The sequence below is a fragment of the Camelus ferus genome, chromosome 7, assembly GCF_009834535.1.
Source record: "Camelus ferus isolate YT-003-E chromosome 7, BCGSAC_Cfer_1.0, whole genome shotgun sequence".
NCBI lineage: Eukaryota > Metazoa > Chordata > Mammalia > Artiodactyla > Camelidae > Camelus > Camelus ferus.
The window spans coordinates 77,358,435-77,379,664 of NC_045702.1; the positions used below are offsets into that span (position 1 = coordinate 77,358,435).

General features: G+C 41.1%; 1 protein-coding gene across 4 annotated transcripts in view; it reads left to right on the plus strand.

The window, feature by feature from the left end:
• Positions 1-18,011, plus strand: part of PIK3CG (phosphatidylinositol-4,5-bisphosphate 3-kinase catalytic subunit gamma) — a 35,767-nt gene extending 17,756 nt beyond the window's left edge. For all 4 annotated transcript variants that reach the window (XM_006185320.2, XM_006185319.2, XM_014559830.2 and 1 more), the window contains exon 11: positions 14,613-18,011. In XM_006185320.2, the coding sequence (XP_006185382.1) occupies positions 14,613-14,891 (279 nt within the window). In that variant the 3' untranslated portion in view covers positions 14,892-18,011. The remainder of the gene's footprint in view (positions 1-14,612) is intronic.
• Positions 18,012-21,230: the final 3,219 nt, after the last annotated feature.

Below are 21,230 nucleotides of genomic sequence, written 5' to 3' on the forward strand. Positions count from 1 at the left end.
TCATTTGAAATCTTGTCAGCTCAACTCCAGGTTGGTCTGAGAGCTCTGGCTTGTCCCTCTCACCGTGACACCCGCCCTGCCCTGGGTCTTTCCATCTCCTTGGGAGTCTTCTCATTCTGCTTTCTCTTTCATTCCTTCCTACCCACCTCCACTTTTGACCATCACAGCAGATTTCAAATACCTGAGGAGTAAAATTTTCACTCTTGCAAATGTAGTAGTAACCATGAATGAACGTAACTCAGAAAAGGTGTAAACCTTTTTATTATTTTATCGCCATACAAACACTAAACCAATGAGCAGAAGCAGAGTGATTACTTTATATGCACGTTTATCTCAGGTTTGCTTTAAATAGCCCCCTCCTCTCGTGCCTCTTAAATATGATTTGATTTGCACTCAGGACTTGTGCTGTCCCACGTTAACCTTGGGAGAGGACAGGGGCCTTAACGTTTGGTGGAACAGGAACTAAGATGTATTGTTTTGAAACCAGTCCGTTCTTGTTTGTTCTCCTGGCTGACGTTTGCTGTGGTGGTTACCGGACTTCCCCTCCCGTAGTTCCAGGGGTGTTGTCAGAGAAACTGAAATCTCCGTGGCCAGATGGTCTTAGGATTTTTAGTGTGTGTTTTTCTGTGTAAACTCAACTGGGTTAAAGACTGTTTCCAGGGATTTGACACATTTCAGTCCTGTTTTTCTTTAAAGTTAAAAATCCCATGTTTTGACAACTTCCTGGAAGAGAAAAATGGTTCCACAAACAAAACAAAACAAAACAAAAAAAGCACCTGGAAGAGTTTTTCCCTTTAAAGGGAGGAAGATATTCCGTTCTCCTCTCCTGGAAGCATGCAGCTGACAAGCTTTGCACAAATACAGCAGCAGTAGTGCCATTTAAAGGGTCAAACAGACACAAGGAATCTGACCTCACCCACAGTCTCTCCTTGTCTCTGTGTTTATGTTCTCTTCCTTTTTCCCAGTGGTTTTCCCCAGAATGACTGTCCATCTGTCCTGTTTTTGACGACATTCCCATAGACCCCATAGTGCCCATGTCACCCCTAAAATCCCAGCTAGACTTCCCCTTTATCTTCTTTGTTGTCATTTGAAGTTTCAGACTATTCTTTAATGAAAAGATTGGGGGCTTGGGGAGGACACAGAGAGGTTGCCTCCCCCTCCAGGCAGCTTCTGCACAAAGCAAGAACTCTGAGCCTTGGCAGTCTGTCCTCCTCGTCCAGGAGCATTTCTCCATCCTTTGTGACCAAAGCTTGTTTCTTGAGCCATTAGAACCCCTTTCATTAAAGAAATATCTAAAAGGGGAGAAGGTATAGCTCAGTGGTAGAGCGTTTGCTCAGCATGCACAAGGTCCTGGGTTCAATCCCTAGTGCCTCTATTTTTAAAAAATCAATCTAATTACCTCCCCCCCAAATTTTTTTTAATTTTTTAATTAAAATTTTAAAAATAAATCAACATCTAGGCAGTGTGTGTACCACCAAAATCACACCTCCATAAGTTTTATTGTGCTTTTCTATGTCTGTGTTTGCAGTATTAGCATACTCTTTTAAGTGCCTGTAAATGTCTACACTTGAGCCTTAAACCCAGATTAGCGTGGCACTGTAGTTGAAAGGATGTGCTTTGGAGCAGACCAACTTGAGTTTGAATCCTGGCCCTGCTACTGAATAGCTATGCATGTGATGCAAATGACTTATCCTTTCAGAACCTCAGTCTCCTCATCTGTACAATGGGAATTCTAAGACCCACCTCGTGGGTTTTTTTTTTTTTTTTTAGACTTTATTTACGTGAAATACATAGAATGCTTAGCCCAGTGCCTAGACCACAGCAGGAACTCAATAAATGGAGCCTCCATTGTTACCTACATCACAGTGGGTCTTCAAACTTTGAAAACTTCTCAACTGAGAAGCCCTGTTTGAAATGAGATCTCTAGCAGAAATGAAATACATAAAACATGAGAAAGTAGCGATGATCAGGGAGTTTTTTCATCGTTTGACTCAGACCTGCTGACATTTTTTTTTATATACTGCTAAGCCTTCCAGAAGATTTTTCTGTCTCAGTCACCTGCTCCCTTTTTGAGATGAAGTCCTTCAAGATCAGGGAGCACGTGTCTAAACTCTCTAAATAGCCTCCCCGGATCTTGCATAATAAAGCTGCCATTTTGAGGTAGGCTGGGAAATGCGGTAGCTATTTACACTTGGAATTAAAGCTGTCCTCATTTCCAGCGAATCACTAATTTCGAATTGATAAGGTTAATTAATGCAGGCAGCACATTTGAAGAACCTGTTAGGAAGGGTGGAGGAAAGCCCTTCTGTCAAGGGTGAGGTGAACCTTCCCCACAGAGACTTAGAAATGTACCTCCGCCAGTGGCGGGAGGATGGGAGTCAGGGGAACAGAAAGAGGTAGACGCTGCTTTATCCCACCTCCCTCTTCTTTCCAAGGTCGCTGGTGGAGCAGAGCCATATTCATGAGTTATTTCTAAACTAGGGGAGGGTTCAGGAACAAGCTGTAACTACAAAAAGACACAAAACCAGGGCCTGCTGTTTGAACACAAGACTATCTGTCAGCCTTTGGAGCAGCATCCTGTACACAGGTGTAAACAGATGTACTGCAATGATGACAATTTTGATAAATAAAACTCTCCTTAAAAAAAAACAAATCTCTCCCTGACTAAAAACACATAGAAGAAAACAATGTTTTACCTGCTGGTAATGTATTTTAGAACCACCTTTGTTTCAAATTTCATTGAACAATTATAGACCATACTCACATGCAAATACATTGATATCACTGGCTAATGAAATCTGGCTTCCCATATACTTTTATGTAAGAATGCGGGGGCTTTTTCTAAATTTTAAATGCTTCCTTTTAAAAAAAAAAAGCGAGCTAAATATTTAAAATATTAGGATATAAAAGACCCACTCTCCCACCTTCTAAAAAGAATACTGTCAACATTTCAGTGGTTTTCCTTCATTCTATTAAGTATTTGGTCTTTTAGAAGGTGGTGAATTAATCAGAATTTGGTTAAAAACTGAACTTAAGAAGCAGATATAATGTTATTCCCTTTCTTTAACCTGTTCAGTGCCTTCTCACTTCACTTTGAATAACACCTGAACATCTGTGCTTGCCTTACAAGGCCCTGAGCCCGGGAGCCCCTGCCCCTGCCAGCCTCACCCCATGGTACTCGCTTGCCTTTGCTCACTGGGTCAGGGTGGCCTTCGTCCGTGTCTTCCCCTGGTCCCGCTGTCCCTGTACGGGCATCCACCCCAGAACGCCCATCACTGCCCTCAGCCCAAATGTCATCCCTCAGAGCCGGTGTCTAGACTAGGTCCCTCGTGGGTCACAGCCCCCTGCCCGTTGCTTTCAGAGCATCTCTCAAAGCACACAGGTCTCTGCACCTCCTGCTGCCTGTCTCTCCCTTCCCAGAGGCAGCTCTGGGCAGCAGGGCCACATCTGCCCTGGATCCCACGTGGGGCCTAAGACTAGGAAGGACTCAGTACAGATCTGCTGAGTGAAGGCATGATGGCAGAGGAGCAGTTCCTGAACCGGTTAGGAGTTGGATGAGACGAGATAACCTCTCAGGTTCCTTCCTTTCTAAGAGGAGAGTACAGCTCAGTGGTAGAGAGCATGGCCAGCATGCACAAGGTCCTGGGTTCAGTCCCTAGTACCTCCATGAGAAAAAAAGATCTTAAAACCTTCCTTCCCCACAATACAACAGATTCCGTGAGTTTATGCAGTGGTAACTCGGGCACCACACAGATGTTAGTTAATAAACCTCCAAGATGCGGGTTAAATACCCAAACATCAGAGAGGAAGGAAATAAATGAGATCTTATGTTTTAGTAATTCATACAGATATGTAAGTGTCATCTGGTGCCTAATCACATTTTTGTAGAGATCTCCTTACTGACATAAACGTCACGTATTTTCTCCCAATCAGAGCAGTAGTCATGCCAACAGGACATGCGGTTTCAATATAGGATAGTTTTCAAGGAGTGTGAAATATGTAGAAACCAGCATCTTGAAGATGTGCATTGCACACAGTAGGCAAATGCAAGGCAGATAAAGCTGAAGAAATCAGAGGAACCAATAATCTCTCTTACACACACAGCCCTACAAAGCAGGCAGTTTGATGAGCATCCTTAAAGGCCACCTGCCCCTAGATGTCACTCTTAAGAAGCGTTTTGTATGAGAGATGTCTGGAGCCCATTCCTTGTGTCACTTTAGCCATCAGGCCCCACCAGGTCGCCGCTCCGGGCAGTGCTGTCCCCACGCCAGGGCACACCCAAGTCCCTCAACCTGCACTGTCGGCCCCGCACCCATCTGTACGTGGAGTCCTGACTGGGGTTCTTACCCTTCATTCAGAGTCCATCTCTGTTGCTGTCTCGCTCTCATCTCAGATCCCAGGCTGTTGTGGCCGCTTCTGCCTCAGCTCGTCTGCCTCCTAACCCTGCCTATTAACCTGCCTCTAGGACGGGGGCTCTTGCCGGAGACTCTAATCCCAGCCACAGGGACCCCAGAGACCTTCCCCACTGACACCCTTCTGAGTACTGCGGCCACATCACCATTACTCCCCATTCCTAGCCTCTGACTCCCCTTCCTCATGTGGTGACACTTGTCTACACCTCTAACCATCTCCACCTGTCACCTGCCGGGCTGGGCTTCCTCAGCCTCCTGCTCCATCCTGTTGTAGTCACCAGGCCCTGTTTTTCCCCATCCAAGAGAACACACTCATTCAACACACCACAACCTTTCAGGTACTGGGCCGAGCCCAGAGAAGGCTCACATATTTACAGCTTAGTTCCCTTCAGATATGACTGTTCCATCATCCACCCTGATTTAAAGCAATGACTCTTGCCCCAAACTGAACTTGGCTTTTGCGTGTGAAGCATTTCTTCATCATCCATTTGCAGATGATCGCCAGTGTGTCAGACACACGGCTGGGCATAGGTGACACAGGCAGAGACATGGTCCCAGCACACAGCAGAAAAGATGCAGACACAGCCGTGTAGTAAGGATTTCAACACTGGTTTGCAGAGGGAGCAATGAATCCTGTCCCGGGCAATAGAAAAAGGCTGTGGAGTCAAGGGAGCATTTTTTATCGGAGACTTAAGGTCTGAATTTGTTTTTATTTTACCAAGAAGATGCAGAGAGGGGAAGGAACAGCCAGACAGAAAGAACATGAACAAGGGCATGAAGTTAGTATTTAGCATCAGTATTTAGGGACCAAAAGTGCAGTTGTCCGGTATGGATGGAACTTAGGTATACATGGGAATGTGTAGTGGAATTTGAGTCAAGAAAGGAAATGGGGGTCCAACTTGAAGCAGTGCGTGGGCTGGATTAGGGGAGTAAAGAGCAAAGCAGAGAAGTCACTTGGAGCTCAATTAATCACAAATTACTGTAATAAAGACCTATTGTAAGTCAGCAGGGAGATGATGAGTTGAACTGCCCAGAATATACTGAGTTGATAAAGGATTCCCTCTTGGGATTGGCACCCTGGCCAATGAACAAGGTTGAGCTCAGCCCCCTCCATCCAGATGTGAACACCTCAGGAGTTCACTCTCTCCACGCTATCCCATCAGAAGATACTCTCAGAGAATGATCCACATCAGCCATTGGTCGGGGCTTGAATATGTTGGCATGATATCTCCACCAGAAGCAGACTTGCATGGGTTTGTAGAATTGTTAGGACTTGGATAAGCTTGCCAAATTTTATCACTTTTCTGGAAAGGCTATGAATACAAGACTGGAAAGATGGCCTTGGATTGAATTTGTATGTTGATCCACCAGCATGCAGTGTCATTTGGTGCCTAAGATACAAGACCCTGTTACTGCTAAAAATTTACTGAAAATAACCTTCCAACTGGCATCCTTCTCTGAGTGTTTAGTTTCTCTTAGAGAATTGTTTTGTCTACCATAAGAATATTATGCAGGACATTACTCACCGTGTTACAAAGTGTATTCTCTATAAAGGTCCTCTTGCAAAATTTCTATCAGGTCTTAGTCTCTAGAAAAGCTGTGTTTCTCCCAAAAGAATAGTTCTTTAAAATCTTCTGAACATTGGATGAAGTAACAGATTCCATCTTCCTTTTGGCTGCAGATGTCTTTGAAGACCGCCCTCGGCAAGTATTGAGGATTTGGGATGGATAGTTTTAACTTAGTCTCTTTTCCAAACCCATGGTGGTTCGTTTCCTGTGTTATTCCTGTTGCTTTTTCTACCCACGTCTAATTAATGTTATTGTGACTTGTGTATCCAAATAATCCATCTCAGCACTTTTTGGAACAAGGCTAAAAGGCAAATACACACACATACACCTACATCCAGTCTATTTAGAACAGTTTAATTGGAACCTTTAGGTTTCTCATGAGCTTCTAGCTGAATATTTGAAAAGATAGCAGTACAGCCCTTTCCGTGGTCGACAGAGCTAGTCTGAGAATCATTTTCAAGTCCTTAAAGATGACAGTCCTCATTCAGTCTCCACCAGGGCATGGTCAAGTGTCAGGCACAGTCTTTCAGATTTACCAGAAGGCGCTTCTTCCTGCATTACTAGGTCTGCTAATCAGTGACCTTCTCTATTTTGCCAAAATAATTTCTAAAGGCATTGCCTAGCCAATTCATTGATTTTTATTAATAAATAAATAAATAAATAAATAAATAAACAAACAAACAAACAAACAAACAAACAAACCCCTCTTTGACTAAAATATGATTTTTTTCTCCCCTGTCTCCTTCCTCTGGCAGACAGAAGCCACCTTGCTATTTAGGAAAAGGAGGTGGGTGAGAACAGTGCTTCTCATTGATGAATATTTGTGAGTGTTTCTTCTCTCTGTCCTCTCAGCCCTCAATTCTTTTTCTGGAGTTTCAGTTGTATGGTCCTGACATTACTTCCTCATTTTTGTGGCTACGTACAGTCATATTTCACTTCCACTTTGTTTCTAGATGAGAATGGAGGCATTTGGTTTTCAGGCGTCTTTCACGTGACCTTGGACAGTCTAAGGCAGCCACAGCTCATTGATGGTTAAAGAATTAACAGATTGTGTATAGAAAGTAGCTTGTTTTCTGGTTTAGTGAACTGGTAAGTTAGGCCAGTTAACAAATCAAGTCAAAGATCTGACCCTAAAATTGTAATGAATTCCTTTGTTTCTCAGATTTAGGCGAGTGGTAGCTTTGGAAAAGCAATCCTCTCCTTTGCTGCCCGATGCTTCAATTAAGGCGTTTGGATCAACTATGGTAAAGAGCACATGTGCCGTGTTGGCTCCGTCTACTGGGGAGCCAATGGCATTAACAATACTCCACTGCTCCCCACGTTCACCCTGGTTAACAAGTACGTTACACCAAGTCCCCAATCTTGGGTTCTCCCCTGCCCCTTCTTCTCTGCTCAGTCGTCTACAGCCTTTAACAGGCAGCTGAGAAGGCAGGGTGATGATGGTGAGGTCCATGCCAGGCGGCCCTGGCAGAAGGGAGAGTTCTGTTGCTGCAGCCAGTAACTTCTGTGTTCTGTGCTTCCCCCGCGCTCCCCAAGCCACATCCTCACAGTCCCTCAAACCACAGGCCTCTGCGCTGGGGCAGCGTGGTCAGGGCGCTGAGTGTCAGGGCAGAAATGAAACTTATGGGGCTTTAGTGGGCAAATAAGTGCTCAGCTGGGCCCCTCGTAGCAAGAGCACCACCTGCGGAGTAGCCAGTCTGCCAGATGCGTTCATCTTCCAGCCCAGCCCGGGGCCTTCGCCAGGACACCCCTCCATCAATACCAGTTGGAGTGGGGCTCATCTCCCCACCCAGCCCCCCACCCCCACCCCTCGGTCTCTGCTGTCTGAGAAGACTTCTTGGACAGGTGGTCTAGAAGACAAGGTGACCTCCTCAGCATTGAGGAGTGTGTGCTCAAAATGCAACTTCTCATGCTGTCAGTAACAATAGCCACTGCTTACACAGCACTTGAGTCTCACCACAACCACATGACAGGGGTATTGTCATTACTGCTCTTGTTCTAAGATGAGGAAACAGGTCCAGAGAGGTTAGGTAACTTCTCTGATAACAGCTTGTTGGTAATAGAGCCAAGATTTGAATCCAGGTAGTGAGGTGTGACTCTGTGCTTAGAACCACTGCTCTACACATCTCTAAGCAGAAGATAATTAAATCTGTACCAAGTCTCTAAGTCTGCACAGCCAGTCAGAATTTAGACATTGTGTCTGACCAGTATGGGGCAAGTGGTTAAATTTGGGGATGAAATTTCTTTCTCATAGCAGTGACCCTTGAGTGTAAAAATTAGAATTAATTAAACTCAAGCCGGGAGAAATTCCTTACATAGGTGAGATATCCTGGGAGAGCAATAGGTCAGTTCCTCCCTCTAATGTGTCTCTCTGTGGTTACAGCGATTGGTGAATCGGTGCACTGCCACTTAAATATTTAAAGAGTACCTGTGGATTGGTGTTACAATACCTTGGCCCTAGATTCATTTTCCTCCTCAAAAACTTCCTATTAAAAAGTTTAGCCACACATTGAGCTCAGACAGTAGGGGGTTTGCCCGGAGCCCCCAGTGAACAGAAGGATAGAAAATAATTAAAAATCAGAATGTACTCTAATTCAAAATCAAAAGGCATCCCCATCTAGGCCCTTGTGAAAACGGTGCGAGTTGGCAAATTAATGAGACTGTTGCTTGTGGAGACGTCTGCCCCTGGCCAGTTAATCACCAAGAAATCAGAGACCTTAGTGGGTCCTATGGATGAAGAAAAGAAAGTGATTTCCGTACTTCAGTGGACTCATTAAGAATGCAAGAGCAAGGAGGGGAGGATATAGCTCAGTGCTAGAGTGTGTGCTTAGCATGCATGAGGTCCTGGGTTCAATCCCCAGTACCCCCCCCCCTCTCTCTCTCTCTCTCCATATATATACACCTAGTTACCTACCCCTCAAAAAAAGAAATTGAAAAAAGAAGAAGAATGTAAGAGTGCTAAAGCACTGAGCCCGCTTCCAGGGGACAAGTGGTGCCCAGGCTGCGGCAGAAACAGCCCAAATGGTCCCTGGGGTCTGTTGAGTCTCCTGCTTCGTGGTGAGCAAGCAGAAAGAAGAGGCAGCGTTGATCTGCCCTCTGGGTAGGGAAGGGAGAGCACTAACATTTATTGAATCCTTCTTACATGTCAGCCTCTGTGCCAGGCAGTCTATATTCACTGTCTCACTTAAAAAATGCCAGAAGAGTCTGTGGGTTTTTGTACCTGGACAGGGTGATGCGCACAGTCCAGCCTCGAGCCACAGACTGACACAGGCCCGACCACCATCATCACTGCAGTCACCCTGCCACATGCAGGTGACACAGACGAGATCACCTAAAAGCAAAATGAAAATCACTATTAACATTTTGGCCTGTGACTTATGTTCTTTTTTCTGTATAAATATTCTGTGATCATTTACCAAAATGGGATCACGCTACATGTGTTGTTTAATACCTGCTTTTTAATGCAAACACTTTTACATGCTTCTTAACTTTTCTTCTACAGTGTCATTCTGGTAGTTACAGAGCACGCAATTGCTAAAAAGGGTTTGCAGAAGTATCTACAATCTCCAGCTGTATGGGCTTTAGGTTGCTTTCAAGTTTCCACAATTTTAAACAATGTTCTAATGAACACTCTTGGAGATAAATCACTGCAAAATCATCCAGAATTTTTAAGGGTAAACTTCTAGTATGGAAATTGCTGGGTGAAAGGACATACAGACATTTTAAAAGTCAACTTTATTGAGACATAATTCACATAAAGGAGGATTTGGCTTTTCTAGGTGTACCATTCTTTGAATTTTGACAAATGCATCACTTATGTAACCACTGCCACAATTAAGTTATATAACAGTTATAAGTATTTTAAAGCTTTTGATACATGTTATCAAGTTGTCTGCTAGTAAAATTATACCTATCCCCGTCTGCCATCAGCCTATGGACGGTTATTCGGATATTACGAAAGGTTAATTGGATATTATCCTTAAAAAGATTTTTTTAAGAGTCTCCAATTTGGTAGATAAATGTTTCCATCTCATTTTATTTTTTTTTCATTTTTTTAAATTGAAGTACAGTCAATTACAATGTGTCAATCTCTGGTGTACGGCACAATGTCCCATTCTTGCATATACATACATATATTAGTTTTCATATTTTTTCCATTAAAGGTTATTACAAGATATTGAGCATAGTTCCCTGTGCTATACAAAAGAAATTTTTTAAATCTATTTTTATATATAGTGACTAACATTTATAAATATCAAACTCCCAAATTTATCCCCTTCTGCCCTCTACCCCCAGTAACCATAAGATTGTTTACTATGTCTGAGTCTGTTTCTGTTTTGTAGATGAATTCAGTGTCCTTTTTTTTTTTAGATACCACGTATGAGTGATATCATACGGTATTTTTACTTCTCTTTCTGGCTTCACTTAGAATGACGATCTCTAGGTCCCATCCATGTTGCTGCAAATGGCATTATTTTGTTGTTTTTATGGTTGAGTAGTATTCCATTGTATAAATATACCACAACTTCTTTATCCAGTCATCTGTCAATGGACACGTAGGTTGGTTCCATGTCTTGGCTATTGTAAATAGTGTTGCTATGAACATTGGGGTGCATGTATCTTTTCCAATGAGAGTTCCCTCCAGATATACCAGAAGTGGGATTGCTGGATCATATGATAGGTCTATTTTTGGTTTTTTTGAGGAATCTCCATACTGTTTTCCATAATGCCTGAACCAAACTGCATTCCTACCAGCAATGTAGGAGGGTTCTCTTTTCTCCACACTCTCTCTAGCATTTATCATTCATGGTCTTTTGAATGAAGGCCATTCCAACTGGTGTGAAGTGATACCTCATTGTAGTTTTGATTCACATTTCTCTGACAATTAGTGATATTGAGCATTTTTTCCATCTCATTTTAAGTTACCTTTATCTGATTGCTAATGAGGTTGCATATTTTTTCATATGCGTATTTTTTATGGTTTTATGTCTTATAGTGTGATATACTCTATCCTTGGCCTGTTTTTATAGCCAACTATTCATCTCTTTCTTGTTGATTTGTAAGAGCTAACAGGGGTCTAGGGGTGAAGAAGTGATCTGTCATGTTGCAAATATGTTTTCTCTTGGCATTTGCCTCTTTTAACATTGTTTATAGCTTTCTTCCTCCAAAATTTGAAGTTTTTGTAATCTCTTCATCTTTTCCTTATAGAGTCCACCTTGGAGGTCTGCTTCATAAAGTCCTTCCTTTCTCATGCCACGATTCTTTAGTTTCTCTTTTTACATTTAAATGTTTAATTCATCTGGAATCTATTTTGGGATATCACATGGAGTAAGCTTTATTTTCTCCCCAAATTATGAGCCAACTGTACTAGTCCCATATATCAAATAATAATAGGTCTTTTCCCAACAGATCTGAGGAGTCACCTTTATTATGTATTTAATATATACTTAAATATGTTTCTGAACTTTCTATTCTGTTTCACCAAATTTCTTATATTTTTTGGAAAAGAATAGATGCTATTTCACAGTTTTAAATATTGTAGTTTTATAATGTATTTTGATATTTAGGATGGCAGGCATTGCTGTTTTTTGCTACTATACTTTTTCAAAACATTCTCCCAGGCCCTAATTATCCCAGATGAACTTAAAACCATGAGTTTAAACATCCAGTCGGAATTTTTATTCAAATTTCATTATATTTATAGATTAACCTGAGAAAAAATTTTCTTCATAATAAGCAGTCTTATCAGTGAGGAACATGCTATGTCACCCTATGTGTTCAAGCTTTCTTTACATAATTCAGTAGATTTTTATGGTTTTAAAAAAACAGGTTCTACCTGTTTTGTGTAGGTGTTTATCTAAGGATCATAGGGGGGTTTTTTGTTTGTTTTAACATTTTTTTATTGAGTTAGTCATTTTACAATGTGTCAAATTCCAGTGTAGAGCACAATTTTTCAGTTATAAATAAACATACACATTTTCATTGTCACATTTTTCACTGTGAGCTACCACAAGATCTTGTATATATTTCCCTGTGCTATACAATATAATCTTGTTTATCTATTCTACATATGCCTGTCAATATCACAAATTTTGAACTCCCAGTCTATCCCTTCCCACCCTCTTCCCCCTTGGCAACCACAAGTTTGTATTCTATGTCTATGAGTCTGTTTCTGTTTTCTATTTATGTTCTTTTTTTTTTTAGATTCTACATATGAGTGATCTCATATGGTGTTTTTCTTTCTCTTTCTGGCTTACTTCACATAGAATGACATTCTCTAGGGATATCCATGTTGCTGCAAATGGCGTTATGTTGTCTTTTTTATGGCTGAACAGTATTCCATTGTATAAATATACCACTTCTTTATCCAGTCACCTGTTGATGGACATTTAGGCTGTTTCCATGTCTTGGCTATTGTAAATAGTGCTGCTATGAACATTGGGGTGCAGGTGTCATCCTGAAGTAGGGTTCCTTCCGGATATATGCCCAGGAGTGGGATTCCTGGGTCATATGGTAAGTCTATTTCTAGTCTTTTGAGGAATCTCCATACTGTTTTCCACAGTGGCTGCACCAAACTGCATTCCCACCAGCAGTGTAGGAGGGTTCCCTTTTCTCCACAGCCTCTCCAGCATTTGTCATTTGTGGACTTTTGAATGATGGCCATTCAGGAATCATGGGGTTTTTTGTTACCATTATTCACAGCATCTGTGTTTTCATTTTACTTTCTAACTAGTGGCCCCTATGTATAGCATTATATTTATTAACTTATAAAAAGCTAGTTTAGTAAAAACTAGTTACAATAGCATTTTAGCTTTTTCCCCTCTTCAGTGTTCCAAGAAGACAGTTATTTGTAAATACTAATGATTTTACCTTCACTTTTCTGACTTTATCCAATTTCTTTTTCCAGTACTCACTATTCAGAATGATTCTGAGTGGTAATTTCAGGTGATCCCTCACACCATTACATTTTAGTCACATGTTAAGTTATATGTTACTTTTAGAAAAATCAAAAGTAGATTTTAATCCAGTACCTTAGGAGGAACTACTCTTGCAATTTTGTAATAAACCCTCATTGGCAAGGGTGTTATTCTTTTAACATTTCATTCAGTATTTTATTTGAAATATTTAAACCTGTAATCATTAATTTCAGTTTTCTTTAACACGCCACCTTTGCGAAATTGTAATATTAAAGTTGGACTATTCTCATGTCGTAAAACTGGGAACCTTGCAGCTTTTTCTCCATGCAGGAACAATTTAATTGACATGAGCATGCCTTTTGCTTATGAAGTGGATTTAACTCACCTGTATCACCTACGCCAGGGCTTTTAGAGGAGGCACCGGCCATGGCATAGCATAAAGCCTGTTACCGATGGCATGTTCGTGTGCCCGCCACACCATGAGGCCAAACAAACCAAAAGGTCGGAGTTTGGAGTGGAGAAAGGTTTATTGTAGGGCCGAGCAAAGAGGATGAGGAGGCTCATGCCCAAGAAAACCCCAAACTCCTCAAACGGTTTCAGCAAAGCCTATATAAAGGCCAGATGAGGGAAGGGGGTAGCAGGGTACATGATCAGCTCGTACACAATTCTCCGGTTGATGCCAAGGGAACAGGGCAATCAACACTATCAACCCCTAGGCACCAGAAGGTCTGGGGGCTACACGATCTCCATCATCAAGTAGTTAGTTTCTCCCCTTTGGCGGTGGTTTTAAGCATCTGAGAAACTCAGGAAATATACATGAGATACTATTATCTGGGTGTTCCAGAGGGAGCTACAGCAGAGGATATGGGGGAGGCGTCTGACCCTTAAAGGCCCCACAGAGTGCTACTCGGTTTCAAGCTCTCTCTCACTCAGTATTCAGAATTTATATTAAAATTTCATAGGTCAACTCAGGAAGGCACCTCTTATCTATGTGGCCCACTGTTCCCTATAGCAGCGTACCTGTTAAACTTTCCTAAACTTTTCTCCGTCTCTGGTAATTCTCCCAATCCGCATGTCACTGCTGCCATGTGTTCCCGCAACAAATGTCAAGACCTGTGGTCTAAATATAAACTGAAATAAAATTAATTATATTATTCTTCTAAAAAAATTTCAAAGCTCATTCAACAGTTCTGAGCGTCAGACAATGAAAAAACTGATTCATCCGTTTTCTTAGAACAGGACAAATGCTAAAGATGAAAACTAGCTAAATCTCAAATGCTGCCTTTCTTTCTCTTTTTTGGATTCCATTAGCTCTTGGCAAACATTATTTACGCTGACAAAAAGTGTACTGATTCCAGTAAGGTGTTTTAAAACAGACTCCTTCCTCTTCAGAGACTACAGAAATTTCCACTCTCAATTTCCCAGGCAAGAAATCGAAGTAAAAAGGTAGAGTAAAGAATAAGATGAAGTTTACTGTATCAGTTAGTTTTCCTTGTGCACACGCTGGATGTATGCAACCACACTGAAGTGCTTAAGAGATGATAAAAGCCGTTTATGTTCTCAAGTTTTTTATTTGAGGCAGGGGACCTGCCTTGCTTGTGATGACTTCCTCTGTGGGACAGGATAATGCCATGTAAATTTCAAAAGCTCACTGGTCTTTAGCCTCTTTAGTCACCACAACAACAGTTAATACCGGCTCCTTTTCCTTTACCCAGGACGTCTGCGTTAAGGCTTACCTAGCCCTTCGTCATCACACAAACCTGCTGATCATCCTGTTCTCCATGATGCTGATGACTGGGATGCCCCAGCTAACCAGCAAAGAAGACATTGACTACATTCGGGATGCCCTCACAGTGGGGAAAAGTGAGGAGGACGCTAAGAAGTATTTTCTGGATCAGATTGAAGTTTGCAGAGACAAAGGATGGACTGTGCAGTTTAACTGGTTCCTGCATCTTGTTCTTGGCATCAAACAAGGAGAGAAACATTCCGCCTAATACTTCGGGCTGGAATTAGAAACGAGTTAGTGTTCTAAGGCTTTAAATCAGCATGACAGTCATCGAAAGTGATTTAAAATGTCATAGAAAAAAAAAGTCATAGGACATTATGAAAGCTGGTACATGAGAAGTATAGCTATTTCCTAGCTGAACTCTTCATGAAGAAAAATCTTGGCACATCTGAAGTAATGTTCACTTTCAGGCTTATTTGCTGGTTTGTTTTTTCTCATTTGTCTTGGTGAGTATGGAGAACATTCTGAGTTTCAGCAGCCTAATTACGTCCTCATCGTGACTGATGTTTTGACTATCAGATTATTGAGTGCTTCTGGAAATTCTTGAGAATAACTGAATGAAAAATAACATCTATTTTCATCTGGGTTTCCTCCCAATTTTGGTTACCCTCGTGTTTCTCAAACTCTTCACAGAAAAAATGTGATCGTTGTAACTTCTGTCTCACTCCTTAAATGCTGCTTCCAGACATCCCCTCCAGGTCTGCAGATGTTAGTGATGTGCTAAAAGTGAGGAAATCGAGCTGGTCTTTTCAGTGTCTTTTGTGTCATTAGATTCTGTTACCACTGAGACTCACAAACACAAATGGAAAGTCGTAACCTTTGTGCCCTGGCCCTTCTCTGCTGGCTTGGTTCCAAGTTATGAACAGTAACATTTGTCTCAACTCTGCCCACAGAGTGAACCATCAAGTCTCTAGCACAGAAACAGGAAGTGACTAAAGGGAGTCATTTGAGGCCTTTATAGTCACCCCACACACACATCCCCCCGCCTTTTCCCTGCTTCTCTTCTTCCTCAGTTGCCACCTTCCCACAACTCCTGACACACAGTTCTAAAATATTCAAGAACACCTTTTACCCTAGAACTCAAAAATTAGTTGAAAAAGGATTTCTCCTCCAGAGTTACTGTAATTTTAGGTACTTATTTGTAAAGACATTTGGTGAGGTTTTTGGCTTTTTTTTTTAAGTTTATTTTTAAAGGAGACACTCTAGAAAATATGGATGCGTTTCCAAATGCCTTAATTTTCGATGTTGGTCTGAGCGGTTTTTCCTTTCTTTTTAATGGAAGTAGCTATCTGACATCTAAAACGTCCTCCCGGTTAGGAAGAACACTGTCCTCTTCCATCTTGCAGTTGAAAAGACTTTACACTTCAATGCATTCTTCAGATTTCCTAAAAATAACTGAAATGTCTTCTTTAAAAACTCTTTTCATCTCTTAAGTATTTTATTATTTATTGGAAGTGTTGCTTAACAGAGAAAGATCATTAAATTATTTATAAAATATTTTTAAATTACCAATGGTTAATAATTTACATAGAAATAACTGTGTGCATGGTGTCTGTTTAAGTATAATCAGATATAAATATATATTTAATTTTTTAATTTTCTAAAGAGACACCTGTTTGGTGTAGCCCAGACCTTTATTTTTGAGTACACAAAAGCCCAGTGGTTCTTATGTCTGGCTGCAAATCAGAATCACCAGGATACTTTAAAAAGTACCCTGCCTGAGTGCCCAACCTCACTCAGGTTATAATGAATTAGTCTGGGATGAGACCTAGATCGCACTGTTTGTCCAAGTCTTCCAGGTGATTCTAATATGCAGCAAGAGTTTGGAAGCCCCGATGGCCTTTGAAACTGTAGGGAACACTGCTTCCTTGCCCACTGAGCCTTTCCCCGGCTCCTAATGTATTGAGAAAGAGTTCCTCTTCCTTGACAACTTGTCCTTTTAAAATCATGCTCTGACCCCTATACAGAGGACCATGCCTGTAATGAAATATTTATTCCTCTATGTGAATGGAGAGGAGACATTTTATAGCATTTTTTTGGACCAATTCCCCACCATTCTTTTGAAGAACAGGAAGAATGGTACTTTCTAATTCAGAAGAGGATGTTTCATTATTCTTATAAAGCACGGTCGAGCTCAGACCTTGTACAGATTTCACTTTTTGTCTGAATTGCTGAAATAATTGTCTTAATAATAGAAGAATTGCAGAAGAATGTATCATATTTAGCTTATCAGTGCACGTGTGTACAAATTTGCTCTTCAAATGAACAAGTTCTTTCATTATGCTGACTATATATATATATATATATATATATATATATATATACACACACACACACATATTACACTGGGCTTGATTCTTCCATATTGCAATGAAGGTATAATTTTAATTCTATAGACTTATACATAAACAAAAACCACCTTTGTGTGCTTCCTTCATGGTCTCCAATGAATCACATGACCCACAACTTGTATACCTTTGAAACTGTCCTAGAACTCAGGACATCTTCCTATTGGAAGGAGAAGTTGGGAACTACCCACACCCCATCATCAATGCCAAATGAAAACAGAGATCACAAGTCAGGTTATTCAAGTCAAAGCAGCTTTTATGTGAATCTAGGACTGGCTACATTTGCAGAGCCCAGCACAGAATGAAAATGCCAGGGCTGTGGTTCACAAGTGATTAAGAGATTCAAGCTGGCAACAGTGGAGTACAAAACCTTCTGAACATGAGTCACTGCACAGTTCACAAGCCCAGGGAGCTGGCACTGGGTGTATCTGAACAATGGCTTTGGTACTCAGCTTACATTTAGACCACAACTGTGTGAGTGCAGGTAACATGCCAGATCAAAATGTTGCTTCTGTTCAAATTGAAATACCTCATCTCTATGGCTGTACGTTAGGTCCTAAAACGCTGACCTATTGCTTTGGGACTGGAACTATGGCCATTAAAGTGAGGCAAAGCAGATTCTCTAGACCCAGTCCCACATGACTGCATTGACTGGCTTCAGTGAGAGTAGGGGTAAGTGGAGATAGTATCATAAAATATATCAGCTCCTTGAGCAAATTCTTGATAAAAAAAAAATAACTTTATTAAATATATCATTTATAGGAGACAAATTTTTTTCAAAGGTTAGATGTAGCAATTCTGTAGTAGAATTTGGAGGCTGTACAAATGGAAATTAATTATTTTTTTGAAATGAGTCTGAAAAATAGTTTCTGGAGTAAATTCTGGCATTTGGTAAGTGAGGCTCTCTCTGCCCTATGAAATAAATTGTAAATTATATTTTACTATGTAAAGAAAAAATTAAAGAAATTTTGATTTTTAAAGCTCCTGCAGTGTTATTTTCTGGTTAATCCAATCTAACAGTTCTGGTCACGAAATCTGGTTCTAGTCTGGTGCTTGTCTGCATTTTCTCAAAGACTCATTTCAGGATAGATACTAGGGAATAAAAGCACACACCTCTGCTTAAGTACCACCCAGAGAACTGGGCGCCTCCCTCTTGTGGGCAGTCCAGTCCTCCCCCAACTTGTATTTGTATTTTTGTCGCAAATTGTTAAATGAAATTTAAAGAAGAGAAAGAATCTGATATCTTGTGTTCTCCACACACATTTTCTAATGTCCAAAAGGCCAGATATTCCTAAAACTCAAATTCTTTCTTTAAAGAAATCTTTATGGAGTGCCCACTACCTACTAGAAACTGTGCTACGTAGTGGGGATTAGAATATGAAACAAGACTGACCCAGTCCCAGTCCTTAAAGAGTTTGTAATTTGCTGGTGATAGCAGATGCATCATCATGGGGGCTGTTGTGGGTTGAACTGTGTCCCCAAAAAGATATGCTGAAGTCTTTAACCCCTGGCATCTGTGAGTGAAAATAGGTTCTGCATGTGTAATCAAGTTTAGATGAAGTGGACTCTAATACATTATGAATGGAATACTTAAGAGAAGGAAGAATGCCCTGTGGTGGAGGAAGAGATTATAATGATGTGTCTATAAGCCAAGGAACTCCTGGGGCTGCCAGAAGCTTGAATAGGAAAGGAAGGATCCTCCCTAGAAGCTTCCAAGGGAGCATGGCCCTACCAACACCTTGGTTTCAGACTTCTAGTCTCCAGAATCGGGAGAGAACACATCTCTCTTGTTTTAAGCCACCAAGTTTGCGATACTTTTTTATGGTATCCCTACAAAACTTATACAATCTCAATAACCAAAAATACTACGGGGGTTTTTTTGTGGGTTAAGGGGATTACAGAATTTAGGTAAGTAAACCTGTTTGATATTTTCTGCTGTTACCAAAAAGAGTGAATTGTGAGCAAAATATATGACAAAGCGCTAATATGCTTAATATATTAAAAAGCTCTAACAATTCAGTAAGAAAAATATAAATATTTCATTAGAAACTGTTGAATTCACAGACACAAAATACATGTGGTCAATAAGCATATGACAGCAGACTCCAAATCACTACTGATTAAACAAATGCAAAGTAAAACGTGAGCTCCTTTTCACCATCAGATAAGTAAATACTGGTACTGCCCAGAGTTGGTGATAATTGAGGGAAAGAACGCTCTATCACAATGTTGAAAACAGATTAAGTTGGTAAATTCGTGCACGGTATTTTGTCAAAATTAAGAAACTGAAGACAGCATCTGTTCTCTGGCCCAGCAAGTCCAATCCAAGAATTCATCCTTCGGAAATTATTGCACAAGTGCAGAAAGACTTACGGGCAAAAACAGTTGCCAGCATTCTTTGTAACAACCAAAAATTGGAAACAACCTAAAAGCCCCTCTCAGTAGCAGCCTGATTAATTAAATCACATCCATACAAGGGACTGCAGAGAAGCCCTTGAAAAGGTAGATCAAAATCTGTTGACAACCAAGTAGACTTATAACTGCTAAGAGGAGACACAAGGTGGTTACAGGACAGTATTACTTTACAGTTATATTCCAGCTAAAATATAGCTTTGTGTATGCATTAAAGGCTGAGAGATATACTCATACCAAACTATTAATAGTGATTTTTTTTTAACCTTTGCATTCATTTTCCCTCTTGGATTTTGGGGGATTTGACCTTCTATTATCCGAATTTCTTGACAAGAGGAAAAAATTAAGTCTTTCATTTTGGGGGAAAAAGTGCTATCTGCATGATAATCGTATCCTTTAGCTTATATCAAGCCTCACTAAAAGCTCAGAAATTTTCTCAAAGGGAAAATAATCACGTGAAGTCAATAATTATCAAGCACAGGCATCAAAGAAAGTAGTTGTTGAAACTTCTTGGCATAAAGATGACAATGTCAAAGCTTCCTGTTTTATCTAATGACACTGCCTGATTGTGACTGTGATACACTAAGGCGCCTGGATCCATCCCCTAAAATGACAATGCTTTTGGAGCAGGAGGGCCTCCAGGGATGCTATCTCTTCAATCACTATGGGATGCCTTGCCTGGCCCAGTTCTCGGCTCTGCAAACCTGTGCAGCCCGTGTGGCCATGCTGAGCTCTCTAGCACACAGTTAAGGCTCCCCTTGGAGGTGCAAACTGCTTCATTTTCACTTCTCATGAATGTCAGATTTTCCCCCTAAGCATTCACTCATTAGTACAGCTTAGTTCTCATTGCCTGCTGCTTTGGTAAGAATTTTCTCTTCTGGGAGCTGGGCTCTGAGTCTGGGTTCATAATGCACATATCAATCTAACTTGGAAGATGTAATGGGGACAGGGACCTACCAAGGAACATAAAATCCACTTGCAGCACTTCTCTGTATCTCACAGCAGATGGACAGTCATCTGAGAACTTTTATACTCAGAGCATTGAGCTCTGAATTCTTTTGATTACACTTAAGAGTTAAAATGGGCCCCTACTATCTGCAGAGAGGTACCTACCATTACCCCCACCATTTCCAGCCACATACAAGGTTTGTTGGCTGAGCAGCATCTCCCACCACTAGATGTAGAACACCAGCTCTTAGGGACCAGGATGGCCTCCCACCCAGCAGCTGTCCTTTGTATCATTACCAAGCACCTGTGCTACAAAACAACTGGCCCTGTGACTACTGAGGGCTTCTGCTGGGGAAATCCCGAGGCCACAAACCACTGCCAAACCCCTGACCTCTCCAAGGCTCTGTTCTCTCTATCTTATGGTTCTGGAAATCAGAAAAGACAATTATTCCTTTTGGGAGCACCTCCTTGCTTAGACAATAATTGCTCATAATGGCAGAGCAGTCTGCAGTTTTCATTGGGTAGATGGTTTTGACACCTCTAATTTATAGAGATTTAAAGGAATCTGAGACTTGAGAGATCCTAGTGGAAATGCGGAGTACACATGTGTAGCTGTAGATGTGCTGTGGACTGAAAGCCAGCAACTTGGGTATAATCTATTTGAGAGTCTGAGCAAGATGCTACAGGAGCAGTTTGGAGCAGATGACGCAGTCAAGAGAGTAGTTAAGTGGCTTTGGCTTTGGCACTAAACCATCCCAAATTCAAGCACTGGCTATCAACTGAAAAAATTGTCTAGTCTCTAAATTTCAGCCCTTTCCTCTATAACTTGGGAGGACAGC